The 26,766-nt window shown below is 47.7% G+C and overlaps 1 protein-coding gene across 1 annotated transcript in view; it reads left to right on the top strand.

The window, feature by feature from the left end:
• LOC137328836 (thrombospondin type-1 domain-containing protein 4-like) overlaps positions 1–26,766 on the top strand; it is a 345,688-nt gene that overhangs the window by 254,065 nt on the left and 64,857 nt on the right. The window contains exon 7 of the mRNA XM_067994368.1: positions 20,431–20,635. Coding sequence (XP_067850469.1) covers positions 20,431–20,635 — 205 coding nt within the window. The remainder of the gene's footprint in view (positions 1–20,430; positions 20,636–26,766) is intronic.

Genomic DNA, 26,766 nt, shown 5'->3' with positions numbered 1-26,766 from the left:
GGACAGTTCTGGAGGGTTGGCAACCCTCGCTTGAACTTTGTAGTTGACACTCACAAATGCCACACAGAACTGTCTGACCAGTCCCAAAAACACAATCCCACTCCCTTATAACTTATATCCAGTTCTCACTTAATATTTGTTTCTCTGGGCAGTCCATTGCACACATTCACCACTCTCTTTGTAAAATACAGTCCCCATCACTTATACCACCCGTGGTTATTGTGGCCAGCCATTTATATCGGGCATCTAACTAATGTTAGCCATTTCCATAGATGTCAATGACAAAGGCACCGCTTGTACCATATTAAACGCTCAGGTTATTTCGGGCAGTCTCAGCTGTTCTGGGGCTCTCTCCTGACCCACTCGCTCTGATTCCCCTGAGGTAAATACATTGGGAGAGAGCCCCCGATGAAGTTGGCTACGTACTCCCCTGTTGTTAGTGTCGGGGTACAGTTTGAATGAACAGCTCTGACCACAGCAGCGAACATGGCTAGAAGAGGAAAGCGATGAGCCTCAGCACAAAAGTTGACCTCCTAAACAAGATGGATGAGCCAGCGTGACCTAGCGCAGCAGCAAGGTCCATCTAAATGATATTGAGGTGTCCCAGCTTCCTGCTTATTTTTAATGGCAAGTCCATCATCTTAGGGGTCTCCTACACAAAGAGAAAAGGAGTATGTGTTACAATCATGCGTGCTTGAAACGATCCTGCATGTGCCGTAATGTTGAGTGCCATGCTGCTTTTGGGAAGATGTGCCTGTGCTTTATAGAGACAGGGTGAAGAGCTGATCACTCAATGGCATCAAAACTCCAACCCAGACAGAAAGAGGAAGCATAAGGAAAAGGATGGAGAAGTCGAGGAGGCACTTCTGTGCTGGTTCCAGAATGCACGTGGGAGAGATGCGTTTATCAGAAGTTACTATTTTAAAAATTTTTTAACAAGTGTTGCTTAAATAAAGTTTGTGAATCTGCATACACGCTAGTTTACTTTGTTTACAGGTGATTTGAGGCATTTTGCATGTCAGGTTAATACTGTCCATTTTATATAGCGGGCAAACTGCATTAACACCAATGCACCCGATATAAGCAGTGGGGACTGTAATTTAGACTATCTGCGCACCTTCCCTCATTTAAGCCTAAGGCTGTATCCCCTGATTCTAGAATTTGTGGCAACCTTGAGGCAATAAAGACTATGTGCCAGGGAGAGCTTGGCAGCTTATGGAGTTCAATAAGTGTCCTCTTTAACTTTATCTTATGGTTCCCCACCCCCCTCAAACTCACTTACTCACAGGCACATCTTCCCAAAAGCAGCATGGTACTCAAAGTTACAGCACAGGGACTGTGTGCAGAGTGGTTTCAAGCATGCATTATGATAACAGGTACTCCTTTTCTCTTTGTGAAGGAGATCCCTAAGATGATGTTCTTGCCACCAGAAATAACCAGGAAACTGGGATATCTCACGAACATCCATCTTGCACTCCTGAGCATGTAGGCACCAGCACAGATATATTTACCTCAGGGGAATCAGACAGAGTGGATCAGGACAGAGCCCCCAATGAAGCACACAGCACAAAAAAGAAGGTGGCTGTAGACACCTACTTAGAAACAGGAGTTGATTGGAGTGCCATAGAGTCTTATCTTTTGGGTGCTACCTATTGGGTGGGGGGGCGTGATACATTAATGAAGCACTTCTTCATGCAGTCCTTTAAGAATCTGAGCTCTCTGCATGGTATGTGAGGGACTCTGCAGAACTTCTGCTCTGACCACAGTGCAGTCCTGGGAGATGGATTAAGACACTTGCAGGTCGCCAAGGAGCCAGTGGCAACCCCACAGGCATTGCATGGGAGCTTTCAACTGGAGGTGTAGTTTCCTTTACTGAGGTATGGGGCTTGATTTTACCACCCGCTATTGGGTGCGTTCTCGGCGGGGGGGCCCCGAAAATCGGGGAATCCCAGAGCGGGACCGGATCCCGTCTCGAACCCGCCCACTTCCGGGTTCCCCACGGACGCGCCGGCGTGCACGCGCAGACCCCGCAGGTGGGAATCCCGCAGGCAATTAAAGCCAGTGGGATGCCACTTGTGAGTATTTATCTTGCTCGTTCAGGTCGTTTACAGGCCTGATTGAGCTGTTTTATTAGGAAGGGTGGGATTTTACCTTGAACTGAGACTGTTTCCCATACTGGGGGAAACACTCTCACTCCAAACGGACGTGCTGCAGCCAGCAGCCTGTGGCAGCTGCCAAGGTGCATTCCACAGGTGGGCGGGGGAGACCCTTCACCAACGCAGGAGGCCACTCCGTCACATAGGGCAACGCCTGCCCTCTACCACCCTCCTCCTAGCAAGAAGATTCACCGACGTGGAACCACAACCCCGGTGCGAGGACACACTTACCGACCTTGCAGAACCCCTCAGACCTACACCTTCCAGATGGGGGCCGCCTTGACCTCCTCGGAGGATGAACAGCATCACCACCCTCAGCAGCCTCGCAGGCCACGCCGTCCGCCTCAGACACGTGGAGCCCCACAACACGGTGCTGTGGCACATCCACCTGCACAGCAGGAGGGAGGGCAACCGCAGAGAGAGATGCGTCGCAGGAGGCACTACCCTCGGCACAGGGTCTACAGACCGAGGCTCAGCTTCCTGGACCTCTCTGAGGAGCAGTGCATACGGAGGCTCAGAGTCAGTCGCCAGGTAGTCGCCAACATCTGCAGCCTCCTTAATGACGAGCTGCTCCCGGATGGACCAAGCAGCATCTTCTTACCCGTCGCCGTCAAAGTCACCACTGCCCTCAACTTCTTCGCCTCCGGATCCTTCCATGGTGCCACCGGGGACATCACCGGGGTCTGTCAGTCGTCTGCACACAAGTGCGTAAGGCAGGTTACCGATGGGTTGTTCCACAGGACCTCGCACTACATCAACTTCGCCATGGATGACCGCAGCCAGATGGAGAGGGCGGTTGGATTCCATGATGTGGCTGGCTTCCCACGGGTGCAGGGTGTAATCGATTGCACCCACCAAGCAATACGGGCACCTCCACATGAGCCAGGACTGTTCATCAACAGGAAGGGGTATCACTCCATGAACGCCCAGCTCATCTGTGACCACCGCCAGAGATTCCTACACGTGTGCGCCAGATACCCTGGCAGCTGCCACGATGCCTTCGTCCTCAGGGAGTCCACCGTCCCGCCCCTCTTCCACTCACCCAACACCGGCAATGGCTGGCTCCCCCGCACACGTGGCTTATGACACCTCTGAGGAACCCCATCACCGAGCCGCAGCGTCGATATAATGACAGCCACATTGCTACCAGGTCTACAATTGAGCAGGCTATAGGGGTGCTCAAGATGCGCTTCAGGTGCCTTGATCGTTCTGGGGGAGCGCTCCAATACGCGCCACTCAGAGTGGGACGAATTATAGTTGTCTGCTGTGCCCTGCACAACATGGCACAACAGAGAGGGGTGCCGCTGGAGGAGGCCCCATGCACATCCGCCACCCATATTGAGGACGACGATGAGGAGGAGGAGGAGAAGGAGCAAGAGGAGGAGGAAGGACCCATGGGCCGAACACCGGCTCACCTGGATGCTCGTCAGGCCAGGGAGGCACTCATATGTCAACGGTTCTCCTAACATCAGACTGTCTGAGGCGTCCAGACCTCATCACGTGCACAGAGGAGCGGCCATACCAGCCCCCTCCACAGAAGAGTGGTGCCATTACTCCTGCACCCACTGTAGTGTGACCCAATGGGTGGGACCAGGTGTTCGTCGTCATGATGAGCCCCACGAAAGGGACCTATTGCACAAGCCGCTCAAGAATGGACAAGAGGTGGCAGTAGTGGTGAGAACAATTGTGTTTATTGTGGTATGTGCAGTAAACGACTATAAATAAAAACATAACAAATTGTCATACACCCTGGTGCATTCCCTTTGTGTTCATAACACCCTAGCCTTACGTTTTCGGGAACCCCTACGTGGTGCTACCCCTGAGGCTCCAGCAGAGGTAGTGGCAGGTTGCTCTTGTTCGTGCCCTGACCGTGTAGATGCTTTGGGCCGACACCCCCTGGGTTTCGGTGCCCGTGAGGGCACCTCCACAGACTGCTCCTACTGCACCTGTGCAGGGGCAGACTCGACCACCTGGAGAGGAGGCACCATTGCGGGTACTGGTTGAGAGGGGGGCAACGGGTGAGACGAGGGGGCACTTTGAGTAGCGTCCCCACTTCCATGTCCCCGTTCACCATCTTCCCTCTCATGGCCTAGGCCCACATCACTCCTTCCACCCTGCTGGACGGCAGTTTGGATGACCTGTGTGAGACCTTGCAAGGCCACCTCTAATGTATCTGTCAGCCTGTTTATGGCGGCAGAATGTTGCTCACCCTGAATCCGAACAGCCATTGTCAGGGCCTGGATGGACTCAATGTTGAGCTGTGCGTGATGCTCAAGGGAGGCTAGCCTTTCCTCCACCGCAGACATTCCCGCACCTACCCGCGACACTATCTCGCGGATACCCTCCTGTACTTGTGCCACCATTGCCCTCATGCTGAAGTTGGACTCCTCCATCACCCGCGCGATTGTGGAGAGTGCGCGTGGCACCTCTTCCAGTACCTCGGCAATGTGCTGGTGCCCCTCGACGACTCTCCTTTTGACTGGTGGCCCCCTGGGTTCAGCATCTGGGTCCGGCTGAGCAGAGCCTGGAGAAGAGTGCTCCCACCGACGCGGACCCTCCGCGGCTGCCCCTGCCACCAGGGTCTGCTCATGCTCACATGTGCACGGTGACTCACCATGTGCAATCCCAACTAATTGAAGAGGGGGACCCACCGAGGTGTGTGTATCTGCGCTGGTGGATGCTTGGCTCATATGTAACGATGAACCCTCAGAGACCGGCATGTCCTCTGAGGAATCGCCCTCCACAGACACAGTGCTCGCAGACGGCCCTGCAAGAGAACAAAGGGCAATATCAGGCATGTGGACAAATGTTGAGGTGCGGCAGATGCCAAGTGATGCTAAGATCATTCGCGATCATGAGTGCTGAGTGTCAGCTTTCCGTTACCGGACGTTTCTGCAGCCCCAGCCTCGCCATCCGCCACGGACAGGCAATGCAGCGTGTGGCTGATCTCCAAGGCGTCCAGCTCTGCGTGCGTTAGAACCACCTCGTGTGGCGGGCCCCCTCCGATGCGTGCCCTTTCCCAGGCGTTCTTGCATCTCTTCTCCTGTCAAGGCAAAACACAGATGCGTGATTGAGTGATGATTGCATTGTGAGACGCTTCAAGCATTGGTGTGGGTGGGTTGAGCGTGTGGGAGATGGATGGGAGGATGCGTGTGCCATATGCCCATCCCATTGTATGGGGATTGGGGTGTGTGGTAGTGTTCGAATGGGGACAGGGACGGTGGGTACGTGCAGGCACAGTGAGGATGATAGTTGAGTGGCTGTGAGGATTGATGCGGGAGCGCTGTGGTGGCAGTGCAGAAGGGGTTGTGAGGTGTTTGAGGTGATGTGGAAGACGGAGTGTGGGAGAATGCGTTAGTGTACTCACTTTGCCGGACCTAGTGAGATCATTGAATCTCTTGCGACACTGGATCCATGTTCTTGTGGTGTTGCCCCTGCTGCTAACCTCCGCGGCCACCTCCGCCCATGCCTTCCTGGTGGCGGAGGCAGGGCACTTCCTTCCATCGCTGGGGAACAACGTCTCCCTCCTCCTCCTTACCCCGTCCAGCAGCAGCTGGAGTGAGTCGTCAGAAAATCGTGGGGCAGCCTTACCCCTGGGGTGCTCCATGGTGTGCTACTTCTTGTTTGCAGCAGGAGGAGCATTGGTGGACTGCCCCTTTAAATAGAGCTCCACCATCACTCAGACGTCACTGCGCATGCGCAGGCCGCCGGCGCCCGATAGCCCCCCCGCCGGGAACCCGCAGGCCTGCTAACATCGGGCCCATGATCTTCATTGCATCTGCATTTCACCTTTGTTATGAAGCTTCTCAGTGGCATCCTTAGCCTCAGCTCCAGTGAGTAGCCTTGGTCCCCTAGCAGTGACCTTTACAAAGCATCGAGGGCAGAAAAAGCAAGTTTCTTCAGGCATCCCCAAGTAGGTGTGCTTTGATCCGAAGGCTCAGCTCCTGGGATGAAGCTGAGTGGACATCTGTTGCCTGAGGCACAAGCTCACCTGCCTTTGTTCCCTCCGTACGAATTTCTCTTCCTCCTCCAAATCTATCATCGCCGTTGGATGGGTTCTGCTATTGTAGTGACAGCTATGGCAGAAGAAGTCTGCAAAAAGAGTCTTGCCATACAAACAGCTACGTGAACAGGAAAGAAAACAGATCCTTAAATACTAAAGTAACTGTCACTTTTACTTTTAAGAATAAAACCAATAGAGAGTAGAGCAGGAAGTCCCAGCAGGGCCTGTTTTAAACAGGCGAGCAGCACTGAAAGAGTGGAACAGGTGAAAAGGATGATGGACATTGGCGTGGGAACAATTTACACATGACCAACTAAAATTAAGGCCCTGAATTTCCTCAAACTTTCTGCTGCTGCGCTGCCGTAACTTCAGGGTTTCCTCCATACATCCACCGAAGTTACGGCGGTGCAACAGCCGATATTCTGAGGAAATTCAGGACCTAAGTTGTGTAAATGAGGCTCCCATACACTTTGTGCAAAGCCTCCAAATATTGGGAAATTTTGCAGCTTACTAAATTCGGCAACCTACGAATCAAATCTTCTTGACCATTGCAAGAATCCAGTCTTAGAATGTGAGGGCACGATCTGTGAAGACGCCACTGCTGAATCACGTGTGCAAGAAGTCCTTCAACATTACATCAAGGCTGGGTAATAATGCAAGGAAATCAGGGTCAGTGTTGGAAGCTTTTATTAGGAAAAGTAGGTACAGTTTATTACATTTGACTCATTGCGGATGTGTGCCGGTGGGACATACCGAGCATTAGACGGATTTAAATCAGTCTTGACATTATGGCTTTTTAAAGATGGTAAAAGCATTAATTTGTGGCCCGTAGGTGTGGACTTTATAGTTCCAGGATATCTGGAAAATGGAGCTGAAAATTGTTTCAGTTCAAACTCCAGTCGAGTTTTGGTTGGGTTTCCAGTTCCTAAGAACTGTGATTAATATTTGACATCACCCATAAATTCTGCACCTGGTTCCACATCATATTTTCATAAAACTGGCTGACCTTCCTAATCCCTGTCAAAACAAAAATGGCCTTGTCATGTGACAGCATACAAACCTCGCATGTGGCCTTTCAATTATTTTGCAACATTCTTTAGACAAGTGCAGGAGGTTTCAGCGGGAAGTATATCCTATTCTGAAATGTAGCTTTACTTTGAAGTTTGTCTGGTGCTAGAGTTAAACGTAAGAACATTGAGGTTAGAAGAGCTGACTGTACTAGGAAAGCACTCCAGTAAATAGCAGCCTCCTGTTCACAAAATAAACAATTTCCAACACATTGCTCCTCATAAAATAAATCACAACTACACAAAGATCTTACCCCGAGTAACAAATCTAAAATGGATCAATGTCGCTCGCTGGTGGGTTATCTGTTTTGCTCTGATTTTGTTTTTTTTCCCGTTTCATAAAAGAACAGGTAGCAGCTAAATTTTCTTTTGTCACACCATCCCAAATCAAGTGGAGAATTCCAGGAAAATTGGGCAGAGGTGCTTAGCACCACGTCCCCGACCTGAACTCTAGTTTCCTCCCCCGCCCCAACCAGGAAGGCCACCGGTCCCCCTTTCACTGTCCTGCTGTGGGGAGGCGGGGACTAGCAACCTACCTATTTTCCCTGCTTACCACTGTTGATACCATCAAACTGCCAGCAGAGGGATGATGGTAGACCCTTGGGGTAGTGTTGTCAAGCCACTTAATTCACTGATTGGAGGGAAAGGGTCCAATAGTAGCCTCCTATTTCTCCCCTAAGGCCGCAATCACTCATTTCTTGAAGGTCTTGTTTCACTCTAAGGCCTTTAGTGAAAAATTTCATGCCCTCCTTGGGCTGCTTCTTCCCCATTTAAATGGGCTCCCCCATGGTTTGGTGCTGCAGTGAGTGAAGTCTGGAGTCCTCACTCACTCGGGGTAAACGAGTGATTCACAGTCTAGAGTCCTCACTCACTCAGGGTAATTGAGTGATTCACAGTCTGGGGTCCTCACTCTCTCGGGGTAAATGGATGATTCACAGTCTGGAGTTCTCACTCACTCAGGGTAAACGAGTGATTCACAGTCTGGAGTTCTCACTCACTCGGGGTAAACGAGTGATTCACAGTCTAGAGTCCTCACTCACTCGGGGTAAATGGATGATTCACAGTCTGGAGTTCTCACTCACTCGGGGTAAACGAGTGATTCACAGTCTAGAGTCCTCACTCACTCGGGGTAAATGGATGATTCACAGTCTGGGGTCCTCACTCACTCAGGGTAATTGAGTGATTCACAGTCTGGAGCTCTCACTCACTCAGGGTAATTGAGTGATTCACAGTCTGGAGCTCTCACTCACTCAGGGTAATTGAGTGATTCACAGTCTGGAGCTCTCACTCACTCAGGGTAAATGAGTGATTCACAGTCTGGAGTCCTCACTCACTCGGGGTAAATGGGTGATTGACAGTCTGGGGTCCTCACTCACTCAGAGTAAATGAGTGATTGACAGTCTGGAGTCCTCACTCACTCAGGGTAAATGGGTGATTGACAGTCTGGAGTCCTCACTCACTCAGGGTAAATGGATGATTCACAGTCTGGAGTCCTCACTCACTCAGGTTAAATGGGTGACTGACAGTCTGGAGTCCTCACTCACTCGGGGTAAATGAGTGATTCACAGCCCGGGGTCCTCACTCACTCGGGGGTAAGTAATGAGTGAGTGATGATATAAAACTGTACGTATGAGCTGTGAAAATACTAAAATGAACAAGCATAACCTCCCTGAACATCAGTGGCCAGCAAAGAATGTGATACAAAACCATTCAGAACACGTCCAGTCTGATTCCTGTTTTGTGCTGAACTCAGCCATACAGGGCTGCTCCAACTGAGGAAATTCAGATCTGATTCATACTCCATTGTTATCTAGTTACCACTAGCGGAAAGAACACACATGTGTGTACGTCTCTCTGTATTCATCTATGTATATATATATCTGTGTATGTGTCTCTATATTGTAAACAATTTTACAACACCAAGTTATAGTCCAGCAATTTTATTTTAAATTCACAAGCTTTCGGAGGCTTCCTCCTTCGTCAGCTGACGAAGGAGGAAGCCTCCGAAAGCTTGTGAATTTAAAATAAAATTGCTGGACTATAACTTGGTGTTGTAAAATTGTTTACAATTGTCAACCCCAGTCCATCACCGGCATCTCCACATCATCTCTATATTGTGTGTGTGTATGTGTGTAGTGTGTGTGTCTCTGTAATCATCTATGTATATGTATCTGTGTATGTCTCTATATTGTGTGTGTATGTGTGTAGTGTGTGTGTCTCCATATTCATCTATATATATGTATGTGTGTCTTTATATGTCTGTGTGTTTGTCTATATCGTTCTCTGTGTGCAGACATGACTGTGTGTATCTATGTGTGTGTATCTTTCTGAACCACACAAGTTTAAGCATGCGCAGAGACCGTTCAGCCCATCATGTCTATGCCGGCTTTTTGCTAGAGCAATCCAAAACTAATCTCACTGCTGTATTCTCTCCCCACAACTTTGTTTTCCTCTGCTTCAAATATTTATACAACGTTTTGTAAGAGATGCAGTGGTCACTGCCTCAACCACTTCCTGAGGCATTTCATGCTCCAACCACCCTCTGCATAGAGAAAGCTCTCTCCTCACTCTCTTAGTGACAGTTTTAAATTGAGCATAGTGGTTATGTTACTGGACTAGTAATCCAGAGGCCTAGACCAATAATCCGGAGTCATAAGTTCAAATTCCACCACGGCAGCTGGGGAATTTAAATTCAATTAATTAAAATTCAATTAATTAAATAAAATCTGGAATTAAAATACTAGTATCAGTAATGGTGGCCATGAAACTACTGGATTGTCAAAAAACCCATCTGGTTCACTAATGTCCTTTAGGGAAGGAAACCTGCCGTCCTTACCTGGTCTGGCCTACATGTGACTCCAGACCCACAGCAATGTGGTTGATTCTTAATTGCCCTCTGAAATGGCCTAGCAAGCCACTCAGTTGTAAAATCTCGCTAACAAAAGTCACAATAAGAATAAAACCGGACGGACCACCTGGCATCGGACCACTAGGCACTGGACACGACAAAGGCAAACCAAGCCCAGTCAACCCTGCAAAGTCCTCCTCACTAACATCTGGGGACTTGTGCCAAAATTGGGAGAGCTGTCCAACAGACTAGTCAAGCAACAGCCTGACATAGCCATACTCACAGAATCATACCTTTCAGCCAACGTCCCGGACTCTTCCATCACCATCCCTGGGTATGTCCTGTCCAACCGGCAGAACAGACCCACCAGAGGTGGCGGTACAATGATATACAGTCAGGAGGGAGTGGCCCTGGGAGTCCTCAACATTGACTCTGGACCCCATGAAATCTCATGGCATCAGATCAAACATGGGCAAGGAAACCTCCTGCTGATTACCACCTACCGCCCTCCCTCAGCTGATGAATCAGTCCTCCTCCATGTTGAGCACCACTTAGAGGAAGCACTGAGGGTAGCAAGGGCACAAAATGTACTCTGGATGGGGGACATCAATGTCCATCACCAAGAGTGGCTCGGTAGCACCACGACTGACCGAGCTGGCCGAGTCCTGAAGGACATAGCTGCTAGACTGGGCCTGCGGCAGGTGGTGAGCGAACCAACACGAGGGAAAAACTTACTTGACCTCGTCCTCACCAGTCTACCTGTCGCAGATGCATCTGTCCATGACAGTATTGGTAGGAGTGACCACCGCACAGTCCTCACGGAGACGAAGTCCTGTCTTCGCACTGAGGACACCATCCAACGTGTTGTGTGGCACTACCACCGTGCTAAATGGGATAGATTCAGAACAGATCTAGCAGCTCAAAACTGGGCATCCATGAGGCGCTGTGGGCCATCAGCAGCAGCAGAATTGTATTCCAGCACAATCTGTAACCTCATGGCCCGGCATATTCCTCACTCTACCATTACCAACAAGCCAGGGAATCAACCCTGGTTCAACGAGGAGTGTAGAAGAGCATACCAGGAGCAGCACCAGGCACACCTAATAATGAGGTGCCAACCTGGTGAAGCTACAACCCAGGACGACATGCTTGCTAAACAGTGGAAGCAACATGCTATAGACAGAGCTCAGCGATTCCACAACCAACCGATCAGATCAAAGCTCTGCAGTCCTGCCACATCCAGTCATGAATGGTGGTGGACAATTAAACAACTAACGGGAGGAGGAGGCTCTGTAAACAACCCCATCCTCAATGATGGCGGAGTCCAGCACGTGAGTGCAAAAGACAAGGCTGAAGCGTTTGCAACCATCTTCAACCAGAAGTGCCGAGTGGATGATCCATCTCGGTCTCCTCCCGATATCCCCACCATCACAGAAGCCAGTCTTCAGCCAATTCGATTCACTCCACGTGATATCAAGAAACGGCTGAGTGCACTGGATACAGCAAAGGCTATGGGCCCCGACAACATCGCGGCTGTAGTGCTGAAGACTTGTGCTCCAGAACTAGCTGCGCCTCTAGCCAAGCTGTTCCAGTACAGCTACAACACTGGCATCTACCCGACAATGTGGAAAATTGCCCAGGTATGTCCTGTCCACAAAAAGCAGGACAAATCCAATCCGGCCAATTACCGCCCCATCAGTCTACTCTCAATCATCAGCAAAGTGTTGGAAGGTGTCGTTGACAGTGCTATCAAGCGGCACTTACTCACCAATAACCTGCTGACCGATGCTCAGTTTGGGTTCTGCCAGGACCACTCGGCTCCAGACCTCATTACAGCCTTGGTCCAAACATGGACAAAAGAGCTGAATTCCAGAGGTGAGGTGAGAGTGACTGTCCTTGACATCAAGGCGGCATTTGACCGAGTGTGGCACCAAGGAGCCCTAGTAGAATTGAAGTCAATGGGAATCAGGGGGAAAACTCTCCAGTGGCTGGAGTCATACCTAGCACAAAGGAAGATGGTAGTGGTTGTTGGAGGCCAATCATCTCAGCCCCAGGACATTGCTGCAGGAGTTCCTCAAGGCAGTGTCCTCAGCCCAACAATCTTCAGCTGCTTCATCAATGACCTTCCCTCCATCATAAGGTCAGAAATGGGGATGTTCACTGATGATTGCACAGTGTTCAGTTCCATTTGCAACCCCTCAGATAATGAAGCAGTCCGAGCCCGCATGCAGCAAGACCTGGACAATATCCAGGCTTGGGCTCATAAGTGGCGAGTAACATTTGTGCCAGACAAGTGCTAGGCAATGACCATCTCCAACAAGAGAGAGTCTAACCACCTCCCCTTGACATTCAACGGCATTACTATCGCCGAATCCCCCACCATCAACATCCTGGGGGTCACCATTGACCAGAATCTTAACTGGACCAGCCATATAAATCCCAGGGCTACAAGAGCAGGTCAGAGGCTGGGTATTCTGCGGCAAGTGACTCACCTCCTGACTCCCCAAAGCCTTTCCACCATCTACAAGGCACAAGTCAGGAGTGTGATGGAATACTCTCCACTTGCCTGGATAAGTGCAGCTCCAACAACACTCAAGAAGCTCGACACCATCCAGGACAAAGCAGCCCGCTTGATTGGCACCACAACCACCACCCTAAACATTCACTCCCTTCACCCCCGGCGCACAGTGGCTGCAGTGTGTACCATCCACAGGATGCACTGCAGCAACTCGCCAAGGCTTCTTCGACAGCACCTCCCAAACCCACGACCTCTACCACCTAGAAGGACAAGGGCAGCAGGCACATGGGAACAACACCACCTGCACCTTCCCCTCCAAGTCACACACCATCCCGACTTGGAAATATATCGCCGTTCCTTCATCGTCGCTGGGTCAAAATCCTGGAACTCCCTTCCTCACAGTACTGTGGGAGAACCGTCACCATACGGACTGCAGCGGTTCAAGAAGGCGGCTCACCACCACCTTCTCAAGGGCAATTAGGGATGGGCAATAAATGCCGGCCTCGCCAGCGATGCCCACATCCCATGAATGAATAAAAAAAATTGATGACCCCTCATCACTGTCTCCCCAACCAGATGAAATGGTTTTTCCCTATTCACTCTATCGAAACTCTCCATAATTTTAAAAAGCTCGATTAAATCTCCACTTCGCCTTCTCTGCTCCAGTGGAAATAGTCTTCAGTCAGCTGAAGGACTCCATTACAACATGAAAAAAGACTGCAACATAACAACACCGCATGTAGTGTAGTTTCATATACCCTCTCAACAGGCTATTCCAAGATCCATAACCAAAGTTACAAGAATTACTATCACTGAGATGACAAAAAGCAGAAATAACCTGGGTAAACATTAGTTTCTGTAAAGATTTACTACACTGGATTTATAAACAACATTGGTTACAAGAGAAAAAATGATGGCTCTAAATTACACCATGGAGTGCTGTCAAGCAAATGTGTAACATGTTCATCTGAAATTCCTCTCTCCTGCTTTCGAAGGAGGTGTTAACCTGTTTAAAATAAATGAGTTAACACCTGTAAAAACAGCAGAGAGGAATTCCAGACTAACGTGCTTATCAGAAACTATTTCCTTATTTTTAATGTAACTGTCCCCTGCTTTGCTTCATTCTAGGTTTTGGTAGATGTGAGAGTTCTAAAAATCACTCCTAATATAAGAGTAGACGAGTTCAATAAGAACCTGCAACAGGTTGTGGCAGCGTTAACAGCTGTGTTCCTGTCTCTCTACCAATGTGCAATAACAATCAGTTACCGTGCATGACCCTTAACACAACAGCTGTCACAGCTGCACTGTACCATTCCATATCAATCCAAACCATCAGAACAAGGGCCAGCAAGCAAAGCTCCACACACCACTCCTCTTGACTGTGCAACTCCATCCCTTGCCCCTTAGCATTGAGTGGGGCCGATTTTAACTCGCTAAAATCGGCATTGAAGGGGAGGTAAAGGCCTCAGAATGGGGTCATCTTGTTAATGCTGACGCTCTGGCCGCCATCATTATTAACAGGGCTGTCCCCTGGGTGGCAGAGCACTCGCCTGTTTCAAATGATAGGCCACTTTACCGCCCAAAATCGGGGGCTTATGGCATAGTTAGGACCCCAAGTACAATTTTAAGGGACACTTGGGTGGAGGGTCCACCACACAAGCTCCGCCCATGGGTCATGGTGTTCAGCAGCCTCAGAAAGGACCTTGTCGGCCGCTTCAAAAAACGGCCCCGAAACGTAATCGTTTTGTGGAGCCAGTTGGGAGCAGGAGCGCTCCTCCTGGCTCCACAAAAATACTGCTGGCTGCTGCCAGCCTGGGCTCACACTCTCCGCAACACCTCTCCCCCCACCCCCCCCCCCTCCCACCCCCTTCCCAGGTCCAGCTCGGCGTCGGAGCTGGCCGGTATTCCGAAGGCCCCAGACCAGCGAGCTGCATTAGGATGCCCGTTCCGTACCTGCACTTCATCAGTTCTATTTAAATGACGCTCAGGCCTCAAAAGTAGCTCCGGCCTCTTGGCTCCCGGAGTGAGCAGGAGGCCGGTGCTGTCTTCCCATCAGCCCAATCTACCCGAATGAATCGTCATTTCCCAAAGGTTCATGAAACTACTTTGCACGTGGTGTTGTCATGTTGCAGTGCTTTTTTATGTTGTAATGGAGCCCTTCAGCTGACTGGAGCACTTGGCTGCACCTTGTGCTGTCATCAGCTCCCTGTACCCTGGTGGCACCATGTATAAAACTATGAGAAACGTCTTTGTCCATTAGCACCCAAGTATAATATCTCTATACTGAAACAATGCTGTGGGATATTAGTTTGCAATGTGCCATTTACCCAGTTGGTCTTCTTGAATGACACTGCAGCCCAGGAGTATCGAACCCTTTGTCTCTGTGAGCTGCACAGGTGAGTATCACAGAGCCTCGGGGCCATTCATAAAATTTAAATCAATGATCCCATTTATTTGCATATTTGTCAAAAGTTGCTGATAAGGAAAGAAAGGGGTTGTGTTTATACAGCACCATTCACAACCTCAGGATGTCCCAAAGCACTTATACAGGTATTGTCGTCAGTGTCGTCACTGATGTAATGTAGCGAAATGTGCTGTCAATTTGCACACAGCAAGATCCCACAAACGGAAATGTGTTGAATGACTGGTTAGTCTGCTGGTTGAATGATAAATGTACTCCCTTGCTCCTCTTTGGATAATGTCATGAGATCTTTTATGTCCACCTGAGAGGGAAGACAGGCCCCCATTAAATGTCTTATCTGAAAAACAGCACCTCCGACAGTGCAGCACTCCCTCAGTACTACATTCAAGTTTATGTGCTCAAGTCTGTGGAGAGGGGCTTGAACCCACGGCTCCGATAAGAGCATTACCACTGAGCCATGGCTGAAATCAGCCACCTGAGCACAGAGCAGGGATCGACCCTGGGACCTCCCTGGTCGGTAGGGTTCACTCCCATACCAGGCAGTCTATTTACCCACTGAGCCATCCAGAGAGTTTCCAACATCACAGCTTCAAATTGTTGTACCAACAAGCACCAGGTGGCCAGACGCACCTCGGTTGCAGATCTGCTTCATATCAAGCATGTACCCCCTCCCCCAGGCACCTACCACCTGCACCTCCCCCACCACCACCACAACATACAGCCCGCCACCCCTTACAACAGATCATAGTGATCTGATTTAGAATTTATGCACCAATGAGGCAACAGCGCTAACAGCCTTTCTTAAACATCCAGGGCCAAAAGATTCAAACAGGACAAGCCAGCAAATAAGACATATAAGCGCAAATAACTGAGTTACAAGGGCTTTCCGAGTCAGATGACCAGGGCTCGGGGCCTCGTGATCGTTGGGGCTGCAAGTTGAACACTCTTTCTGTAGGCTAATATGGAAAATGTCACAGCACTGTTCAACTAAACATTCTCTGCAGGAGGAATTTCTAAACTCTGCAAAAACACAGTTTGCAGCAATAAATCATAATTTAGAAACTGAACAATGCAGGAGCAGTAGAGCTGGCATCCACTGAAAAAATGGTTCCTACGATACCCTTGAGTTGAATAACAAGATCTGTGTGTGTAGTTTGCTTACCAGTTACAGGCTGGCAGAAGGTGATCTTTCAACTTAGGAAAATGACTTTTGTGATCATGCTGCCATGAGGCATACGGCAAAGTAGAATTGGGAAGTAAAATGTTTGTTTTGGTAAATTATATGGAAATTTTATATCATAAATGATTTCTACATTTTGTTTTACTGCCAATACCATACCCTCTCAGCTTGAGCAGCTCCCTTGGGTGTATAAAGTTGCATATGTGGTGAAGAATTATCTTGATTATCATTAAAAGAATGCAGGTTCAGATGTTCAGCACAAGTTTCAACTAGGTTTATTTAGCAGAGAATTACAAGGTCTCAATTGTAGTCAAGGCTCTGCTTCAGCGATGGTCACAGGTCGTGTGCAAGCTGCCGACATAAAAAACAGCACACTGAAGAAAAACAACGAGCGTTTTGAGCACTGTGTGACCTCATAGCCCAAGATATAGGAAGTAGACTCACTTGATAGTTAAATAACTAACTTATTTATTTAGTTGCCTCTCTTTGCCTGTCATACTTCATAACAGCATCAGACAGTCCCTCCATCTTGACCTTCCATTGCAATAAAAGATCCAATAGACATCTGGAAAAATACCGTCAGCGCTGCCTGCCACAACCATTGCACCACCTTCAAAGCCTTTGGTTCCCTCTAACATGAAATGGAATTTACACACAACATAGACTAATGTCATCCCATTATTGTGAAGATCTTACCATCTTGTCAGTGTCTAACTAATTTTTTCCACCACATTGCTTCCCCTTCCTAACACTGGGTGCCATTTGGGCACAGCTAACTGATCTGCTGCTTCTCCTAAAGTGGTATCCCAAAAGCAGGAACAGAGCTAAAGGATGGCAGCTGATTGTTCTTGTCAGGCTCTGGGACCCACATTCGCTTCCAACTCATCAGATGGACCGGCTTCAGGCTCCAGCGTTTTCACTGCTGCGGCAGAAGCTTGCCACGGCCTGATTTCAGGCTCCTGTGCAATCCAGGGCGAATGCCAGCTACTGTGGAAGTAGAATGACCTGGAGACACCACAGTCGGTTCCAACCTGTCCCCTCTCCCTGTTTCTGTGTCACTCTGTTCACTGATCTGAGGGTTGCTGACCCCAGGACGAAGACAAAGAGTAAGACAGTCACAAATTTCCATAGTGGTTTGAACAATCTCCTCTATAAGCCTGTCCATTGAGGTGCAGATGAAGGCCTTCAATGTAGTAGTCTGAGCATTAATGAGAGAACCTAACACCAACAACAAGGCTTTTGTTGTTAGGGTCTGCGGAGCAGATGACCTTAGAATTGCCACCCACTCCGAGGCTGTCTGCATGTTTTCGAATCCATGAAGCAAGTTCTGCACATACGGGCTGTGAACTCCTCCTATTTGTCACCTTGTCGTAGAAGCTCCTAGACACTTCACCCAAGGACTGTAGCTGTCTATCAAGCTCCAAAAGCAATCACCTTTTGAAAGCAGGGCCTGGCAGATCTGGGTCCATTGCCCGTGCAGCTGCTTCAGGAGCCACCCTCCCTCTTCAGTAAGTGGCTTCCTCTTCCTCCTCCTCCCCCTCCTCCCCCTCCTCCTCCTCCTCCTCCTTCTGCCTGCGCCTGATCTCTTATGCTTGGCAAATCAATCACAGTGCTCCCCACATATGCTCTGTCTGTGTGGAAAGATCTGCATTTATATAGCATTTTTCATGACATCAGAATGTCCCAAAGCGCTTTACACCCAATGAAGTACTTTTGAAGGATTTAGGGCGGGAATGTGGAGTTGAGGTAGAAGATCAGCCATGATCTTATGAATGGCGGAGCAGGCTTGAGGGGCCGTATGGCCTACTCTTGCTCCTATTTCTTATGTTCTTGAAGTGCAGTCACTGTTGTAATGTAGGAAATGTGGCAACCAATTTGCACACAAGGTCCCACAAGCAGCAATGTGATAATGACCAGATAATCTGTTTTAGTGATGTTGGTTGTGGGATAAATATTGGCCAGGACAACGTGGAGAACTCCCCTGCTCTTCTTCGAAAAAGTGCCGTGGGATTTTTTACATCCATCCGAGAGGCCTTGGTTTAATGTCTCATCTGAAGGACGCCACCTCCGATAGTGCAGCTTCTGATTTGCATATGCAAGGGACCAAATGCCTGTTTCAGGCAGGCGCCTGGAATGCCTGGAAAGACACTATTACCAATATGGTGGCATCCCTAACACAGGTACAGATCAGGGGCAGGATGTTGCGTCCCAAAATTGGTCCTTTTTTCCACCGTTTTCCGCCCGACCAATTTCTACCCCAGTAACTCTGTTCATACCTATTTCTCTGCATATTTTACCTTACTGTGGAATAAAACAGCTTAATGATTCAAATTAAGCTTTATCTCACCTATATCAGAGGTCTATATTAGTCTTACATTAGTAACTGGCACAATAATGGAGTCAATCATTAGGAACAAAGTTGAGGCGTACCTACATGTAAATAACCCAGTAAATGGCAGTCAGTGCAGTTTCAGAAGGGCCAGGTATTGCCTGACCAACCTCCTTGATTTTTTGCGGAAGTGATATACAAGTGGAAGTTTGAAAGCCCTACAATATAGTATACCTAGGCTCACAGAAAACCTTCAATAAAGTTTCACATGAAAGGATGCTACACAAGTTTACCGCAGTAGGTATCCTAGGTAAAACTTGGAGATGGAACAGCAGGCACTGTTAGGGGAGTGACATTGGATAGGGGAGATGTACTGAGCGGAGCGTTACAGGGCCTTGTACTGGGGCCTGAGCTATTTCTGATCTACATAAATGACAAGGAATCAGAAACGCAATGTGAGTTGATCAAATCTACGATGACACCAAACAAGGGGAGCAGTAGAGTCTGATAAAACAACCAAGGAATTATGTAGGACTTAGACAAAATTGACAACTGGGCAGAACTATCGCAGATGAAATTCAGTATAGATAACTGCAAGTTGTTATACATTAATGAAATAACCAGCCAGGGAAGAGACTGAAAGAGATCTGGGAGGAGGAGTAGACTCAACACTGAACATGTCCATTCATTGCAGAGCAGCAATCAATAAAGAAAACATAACACTGAGTTATATTGCCAAATTGGTAGAGTAAAGGGGTAATTTTAACCGTTACTGCTGGGTGGTGGGTTAAGAAGGCAGGGGAGTCGCACTGCGTTCCTGGTGTGCTCCCACCTTCCATCATTTTAACTTGTCTAAATTCAGGCATGGGAAGGCTGCCCGCCCCAGAGAAGTGGGAGCCTACTTTTAATGGCAAAGTCATGTCCTGGTGATGTCATTGGAACGTGCATGCCTTTTTAGCGGCTAGCCCAACTAAGGCACACATGGTCTTAAACCCACCAGCAAAAGCTGGCGTCAGGCAGGATTCTGGCCACAGGAGGTCCAAGTAAGTGAGATTGTTTTTAAATTTAAAGATTCTTTGTGTGCCAGGAGGAGCAGGAGTGCTCCTACTGGCTCATAAGGATACAATGGACCTCCCTACCCTGGACTCCCCCCACCACCAACCCCCCCACCCCCCCCCCCCGACCCGATCACGGACTTTCCGATCCCGTCCCCCAATTCCTTACTTATCTTGCCAAGGACTATTTCCGTGGGATCCCCCGGCGGAGGCCTGACCCCCCCCCCCTCCCGTGTATTTTAACTCCCATCTACCGGTGGAAACGTCATTCCCAACGGTTTCAGGCCGGAGTCAGTGTCCAGGCAGGTAAATAAGTCCCAGGAGTTAAAATCTCCCGCTTCGGCCCCCCACTCCCCTGATTCCTGCCCTGAGATAAAATTGGGGCTCATAAGTCTGAAACAGTCATGATGTAGCTGTACAGTACTCCAGTCAGGCCACACCTGAGCAATGTATTTACTTCTGGACACCAAGACATAAAGAAACATACAAGCTCTGGAGGTGGTGTAAAGGGCAGCAGGAGGAATATAAGATACTGAGTGAGGACTATTTCAAGTTAAACCCCAACTGCAGGACAAAGTGACATGGGTAGAAACTGGTAAAAGGGCAAGTTCAGGACTGATATCAGGAAGAATGATTAATACCTGGAATGGTCTCTGGGTTGAGGGAGTGCAAGCTAAAACTCTGGAGTCATTCAAGAGGTAGGTAGATAATGTGATGGGGGATTGTAGGATTCTATGAAGGGGTGAACTGGATAGGCGAAATGGCATCTGTCATCTGTATTTATGTTTGCAGTGATCACGGAGTTATACAATGAACAGACATTAATGTTTCATGTCATTCCTGTCTTTACAGAATCTTGGCTGTGACGAGATACTGGGCTCTAACAAAGTTATGGACAAATGTGGTGTTTGCGGTGGCGACAACACTACATGTAAAGTAATATCTGGAACCTTCAAGCAAACTATCCTGTCAGTAGGGTATCACAAGATTCTCGAGATTCCCGAAGGAGCGACACGAATTAATGTCACTGAGATGACAAAAAGCAGAAATTATCTGGGTAAGCAGTAACTTCTGTACAGATTTACTGAGCTTGATTTATAGGTAGCGCCATTTGGGCCTTTTGAAAAACAAGGACCTGGAAATTCTGTGAGGCTTCTCCTGATCTCCTGCTGTAACTTCAGCAGGAGACCAGCGGAACACCCATTCAGGCTGCTTCTCCGGGGGTTCCGCAGATTTCCTGCCGACGGTGTGGTGGGAAATCGGGAGGATCTCCCTGGAATTTTAGGGCCAGGGTCCTTTTAATTTAAAGCTCTACCTTTCTCCCTATTTTCTTAAATAAATAGTTTGGGATGGTGCACCTTCGGACATGGCTAGAATGAATCCTGCACTTTAATCAAGTTGCCAGGATGCATGCTTGAGTGCCAAATATTCTACCCTGGTAGTATCTCAGAGTGGCAGAAAAAAACTGAGTCCATGAAACCCTAGTCTGAATGCAAATTAACTGCATGCATTCTTTGACTTCACTCAGGGATACCTGCACTTCTATTGAGTGATTGCTCTGGGCACTTTGCACCTTCTCTTTGTACTGAGGTGAGTATTTTTGGATAATTGTCAAGGCTGCTGGAGGTTGCTCCCTATCGTGGCCACTTTTAAAAGCAGGAGAGGGGGAGTTCTTAAATATATGTAATATGATGCACTTATGTCAACTTTTAGATATTTGTCATTGAGATAAATGACAGTTTTTAGCCAATCAAGTAACTATTTTTCAAATTGTTCTCTGCTCCCAATTGCATAATTGAAGCAGAGGGGCCATTTTCTGAGCTCATGCTGTCAACAGGAGGTTTTGCCAGTTGGCTGGGCATATTGGAAAATCACAGGCACACTGCCAACAATTTTCAATCCAAAGTCAGCCCTCACAGGTAAGTCAATTCACTAAAGTTTGAAGAAAGAGAAACAAGGTTAGACTAGATCATATTGATAAGAAAACAAGTAATATTTAATTAAAAATAAAATATGACAGAAAGAAATAAAGGTGATAAGGAGATAGTATGGGAAAAAGGAAGTCAAGACAAGCACACATAAATTGGTCTGCGCCAGCAGCGCAAAACGAGCGGCAGCCCATTTTACACCGCGTCCGGTTTTGTTCTCCATTGACTTCCATCAGATACATTGCAAAATGGATGGGGTGTAAATCAGGCTGGGCGTAAATCGGGCACGGTGTAAAACGGGCGTGGTGTACATCGGGCGCAGAGTGAAACGGGTGCTATGTAAAACGAGCATGCTGTAAAATGGGAGTGGCGTAAATCGGGAGCGGTGTAAATTGGGAGTGATGTATAACAGGCATGGTGTAAAACAGGAGCGGCATAAATCGGGAGCGGTGTAAATCGGGAGTGATGTAAAACAGGCATGGTGTAAAACAGGAGCAGCGTAAATCGGGATCGGTGTAAATCGGTCGCAGTGTAAAACGGGAGTGGCGTAAATCAGGAGCGTCATAAATCGAGAGCAGTGTAAAACAGGCATGGTGTAAAACAGGAGCGGCGTAAATTGGGAGCGCTGTAAATCGAGCGCAGTATAAATCGGGTGCGGTGTAAAACGGGAGTGGCGTAAATCAGGCGCGCCGTAAATTAGGCCCGGCGTAAATCGAGAGCAGTGTAAAACAGGCATAGTGTAAAATGGGAGCGGTGTAAATCGAGAGCAGTGTAAAACAGGCATAGTGTAAAATGGGAGCGGCATATATCAGACGCGATGTAAATCAGGAGCGATGTAAAATGGGTGCTGTGTAAAACAAGCATTGTGGAAATCAGGAGCAGTGTACATCGGACACAGTGTAAATCGGGCTACTGATTCGCTGTGAGCTTGTTTCGCGTTGGTGGCACAGATCAATTTCACCCCCAAAGTGTTTTAATTATATATTACAGTAATAAAACTACTGCTGACATTTGAATGGGTTGTTTGCTGTAATATCTGTTTTATTGTCACAATGCATGAGCTGAAAACGTAGAGAACCTCTTGGTCCAGGGAGACAGCAGTTTCCTGAACTTGGTAGCAGTCTAAAAGTCAATGCCATTCTGTTAGCTGAGCTACCTGAATAAATACATATTTGAAATTCAGGAATTGTTCATTTTCATCTGTATTCTTTCATTTCCCACCACTATAACATGGTTCAGTTTCCAAGAGCTGCTTTTACTCAAGTCTCACTGTTTTAAACCTAGTAGTCAGATTTATTTAAGGTAGAATAGCATACACATACCTGGGCCTACGCCTGCAACTTTTTCCATTATGAATCCCTGTGTCCACAGATATAACGGAGAATGCCAATGTAAACTTGTCATCTACCGACTCATACCTGTACCTATGGTACGTACCCTTTCCTTTCATTTTTGTCTTCCACTTCTTAACCCCTGCCCCTTTACCCTTGGCAAAAGCTGCTCATTTGTCATTAATTTGAGGTTCTCCAAAGGCTTTCATTCTGACACTGCCTTTTAATTGTCCCCATCTCTTGAAATATCATTAACATGCAATTTTTCTCTTCCAACCATTAGTGTGTTCCCCAAATCTATACAAGTCTGCACCTCGTGCTAGAAATAATTATTCAAATGAGCTTACTCAAGAGTACTTAGCGCATGATGGGGACGATGTTTTAAGGACACCCACCTGTTTAACATTGATAATATTGGTGTTTAGACTCTGAAAATTGGGTCACAGTCTTGCCTGTCTGGTCTGCGGCAGAAGTGCACCTGACACCATTTTGGATCGGGCCTTCTCTTTGGCGTCCAACGCGCCGGTCTAAAATTGGCAGGCGCCTATTTAATATGTGCAAATGAGGATCCTGCACTTGTTTAAGAACACACATGCCATTTTCAACAATTTTAGCCTGCCATTCATCAGTTCTTCAATAGACCCATAAATCATGGGCAGGAACAGTCAAGAGGGCACCATTTCCTGCGTTATTTATAGGGATCATCAGCTGCTTTCATGCAAATCACTGGTTTGTTCATTTTGACTGCTAGTGTGCTGCTTTTGCTGTTTTAGCTGAGATTAAATTTTACAAAGTTATCTGGCTGAGTCTGCAGTGCAATTTTGACATGGGGCTTCGGACAAAACTTTAGCTTGGCATTATTGGTTTGGTGATTGGGGTACCATTGTAGGCAGAAGGAGAAAAGCTCGCAAGAGGCCTTACCTCACTAGAGTGTACAGGCCAAGAACTTCATACCTGCAGTTCAGTGAGGAGCTGTGTGTGAAGAGATTCCACTTTACCAGGCAAGCTGTCACAGAGCTATTGCAGCTCAGCACCAGGTCATGCTTGTCCTTGCCTGTGGCTCTGAAAGTCACCGTGAACCTGAATCTTTATGCCTCAGGGTCATTCCTGGCTGCAGCAGGTGACATTAGCAACATTAGTCAATCTGCTGTGTAGGCCTGTATCAAGCAGGTGACGGATGCACTCTACACCAGAGTCAACAACTGCACCTCCTCCCCCATGGAGACAACAAAGCAAGAAGACAGGGCTCTTCACTTTGCCAGAATTGGAGGCTTCCCCCAGGTGCAGGGCACTATCGACTGCACACACATAGCCTTGTGTGCTCCAACACTGAGCATACATGAAAACGAAGGGCTTCCACTTGCTGAACTTTCAGATGATGTGCAATGACATCCAGTGCATCATGCAGATCTGTGCCAGGATTCCTGGTAGTTGTCATGATGCCTACATCCTGTGTCAGTCCTCAATTCCCTCTCTCTTTCACCCAGACCATCGGGTCAGAGGCTGCCTTCTTGTGTGAGTGGCCACTCCATGGGCCACCAGGTTGTCATTGAGGGTGTGAGGGAGAGAGTTCAGTCTCAAGAGAAAAGGAGAGGAAGATGGCCAAGCAACACATGGGGAGCTTCCTCCAGTCATAGAAATAGAAAGGTTACAGCACGGAAGGAGGCCACTCGGCCCATCGAGTCAGTGCCGGCTCTATGCAAGAGCAATCCAGCTAGTCCCACTGCCCTGCCCTATCTCTGTAGACCTGCAATTTTTTTCGTTTCAAGTACTTATCCAGTTCCCTTTTGAAGGCCATGATTGAATCTGCCTCCACCACCCCCTCGGGCAATGCATTCCAGATCCTAACCACTCTTATCTAAATTAAGATTCAAAGTTCGGAAGCGAATATAGGAATATAAAGGGAGAGCCTTCAAGCTCCACAACATACTGGACAAATACCGTAACCCCCTCACAACTAGACCAAGAGTAGTTGCACACAGCCAGCCTCCTCACAGCTTTTTTTAAGTCAGAGGAATTAAACCGTGAAGTGAGCAGAGCTTTTAGACACGATGGGGTTGTTCAAATCCGTAAGATAACTAAGGGAACACGATTATACTGAGGGAACATGAAGGCTGCACTGACTCCCCGCTGTGCCCAGAAGTTTCTAAAATGAAAGGCAGACACTGAGATGATTTTAGCCTAACTCGCCAGACGGGAAACTCACGGGATCGGGTCGAATGCCGGGTCTACACCCCGCCCGATACTGCTCGCCGTTGACTTCAAAGCAGAGTAAAACTAGGCAGGGTGTAAAACCAGTCTTGCACCCAGTCCAGTCCGCTTTCCGGTGGGTGGTTTAAGTTAAAATTTTCCCCGGTGAAAGTCCAGTTTTTAATTTTAGAACCCCATGTTTTCTTACGTATCTGAGGCATTAGTCCTTGTGCCTCTTCTTTTCAATGAATTTTCGTCTCACCATCTGCACATTCTGTACTCTCCCTCTGTCCTCGATTGGTGCCTCTTCCATTTGAGTTCTCTGGATCTGGAGAGCTCCCTCTTATTGTGTGCCAGCTTGTCCTGAAAGAAGAGTTGGAGCGTATGGCCTGTTGAAGGGATGTGAAGATGTCTGTGGCAGATTAGCATTGTGTGCGTGGTGAGAGAAAGAAGCAGCAGGTGTTGGGAAGAGAGGGCTGTAATTGTGAGGGCAGTAACAGGTGCTAAGTCTGCAAGTGGAAGCAAAAGGAGGTGAATTGAAGTGTGCTGCTATGAATGGAGGAAAAAAATGGGTAGAGGGGTGGCAAGGCTTGCTAGCGCTGAGTTTACAATAGAGTGGTACAGGGCTATACAGATTGTAAGAAAGCTGTGAATGAGATTCTTACCGTAGCAGCTCTGGTCAGGTCATTGAATTTTTTCCTACATTGCTGACAGGTCCATGATGTCAGGCTCCTAGCATTCACGTGCTCTGCGGCACATATAAATGCATTTGGAGTATATAACACTCTTAGGTCATTCTTCTGCATCTTGATCAGCATTCTTTGTATTTGCAAAGATACAATCTTTCAAAGATTTTACAAATAGAACAATCAGCGTTTTGTGGTCTGTTTCAGCACTAAATGACGTGGCCATGCACAAGGTGATTGTGTTTGCTTGTGACCTTCTCAATCTGTGCATTTCTTGTCCCAGTATCATTCACTAAACATGATGGATATATAAAGGGTTACCACTGATCATGTTCATTGACTACATCAAGAAGATTTTGCACGTTTTGTTTTTGAACTGTGGACATGGCATGGGGTCAATAGCTGAGACATTAATCCCGCAGGATTAATGTGTTGACTAGTGAACATATCACCAATAAATGACAGCTCACATTTGTCACACTAATGCACACTTGTCTTTATTGAGGTTCAGGTTGACTCTTCTAATAAATTCAATTACTTTCAGAAGTCTGTCATCGTGTTCCTATTTGGATGAACCCCACTTTATTATGATGCCTATTGATGAGTCAACACCTTCAGTGTGCTCATATATAAAATGAATGGTTTTGTGATACACTTTCTGAGTTGGAGTAAAACCAAGAGGAAGCTGTAAGAATCTGTACCTCCCATAAGGAATATTGAACATGCATAACTTGGAACTTGTGTCATCCAATTTCACTTGCCAGAAACCATAGGAGGCGTCTAACTTGCTAAAATATTTTACTTAACCACCATAAATTTCTAATGTGTTGGAAAATTATAATCCACCATTTTAATAGCCCTGTTATGTTTCTGGGATCCAAGTACATTTGCAATTTATCATTCTTTTTGTCACAATTGCTAACGAGTTTGTTTATTCATTTATTTTCTTCATGACCTTTAAGTCTCCATTCTGTCAAGCTTCATTTTCCTGCTACACAGAATGTGCTTTTCTGCATGGATGGATTACTGGGAAACATGTTGATCAGTTATGAT

This window comes from Heptranchias perlo, chromosome 1 (assembly GCF_035084215.1).
Source record: "Heptranchias perlo isolate sHepPer1 chromosome 1, sHepPer1.hap1, whole genome shotgun sequence".
NCBI lineage: Eukaryota > Metazoa > Chordata > Chondrichthyes > Hexanchiformes > Hexanchidae > Heptranchias > Heptranchias perlo.
Note: the sequence above shows the minus strand (reverse complement) of the source record. Positions and strands in the feature narration are given on the sequence as shown.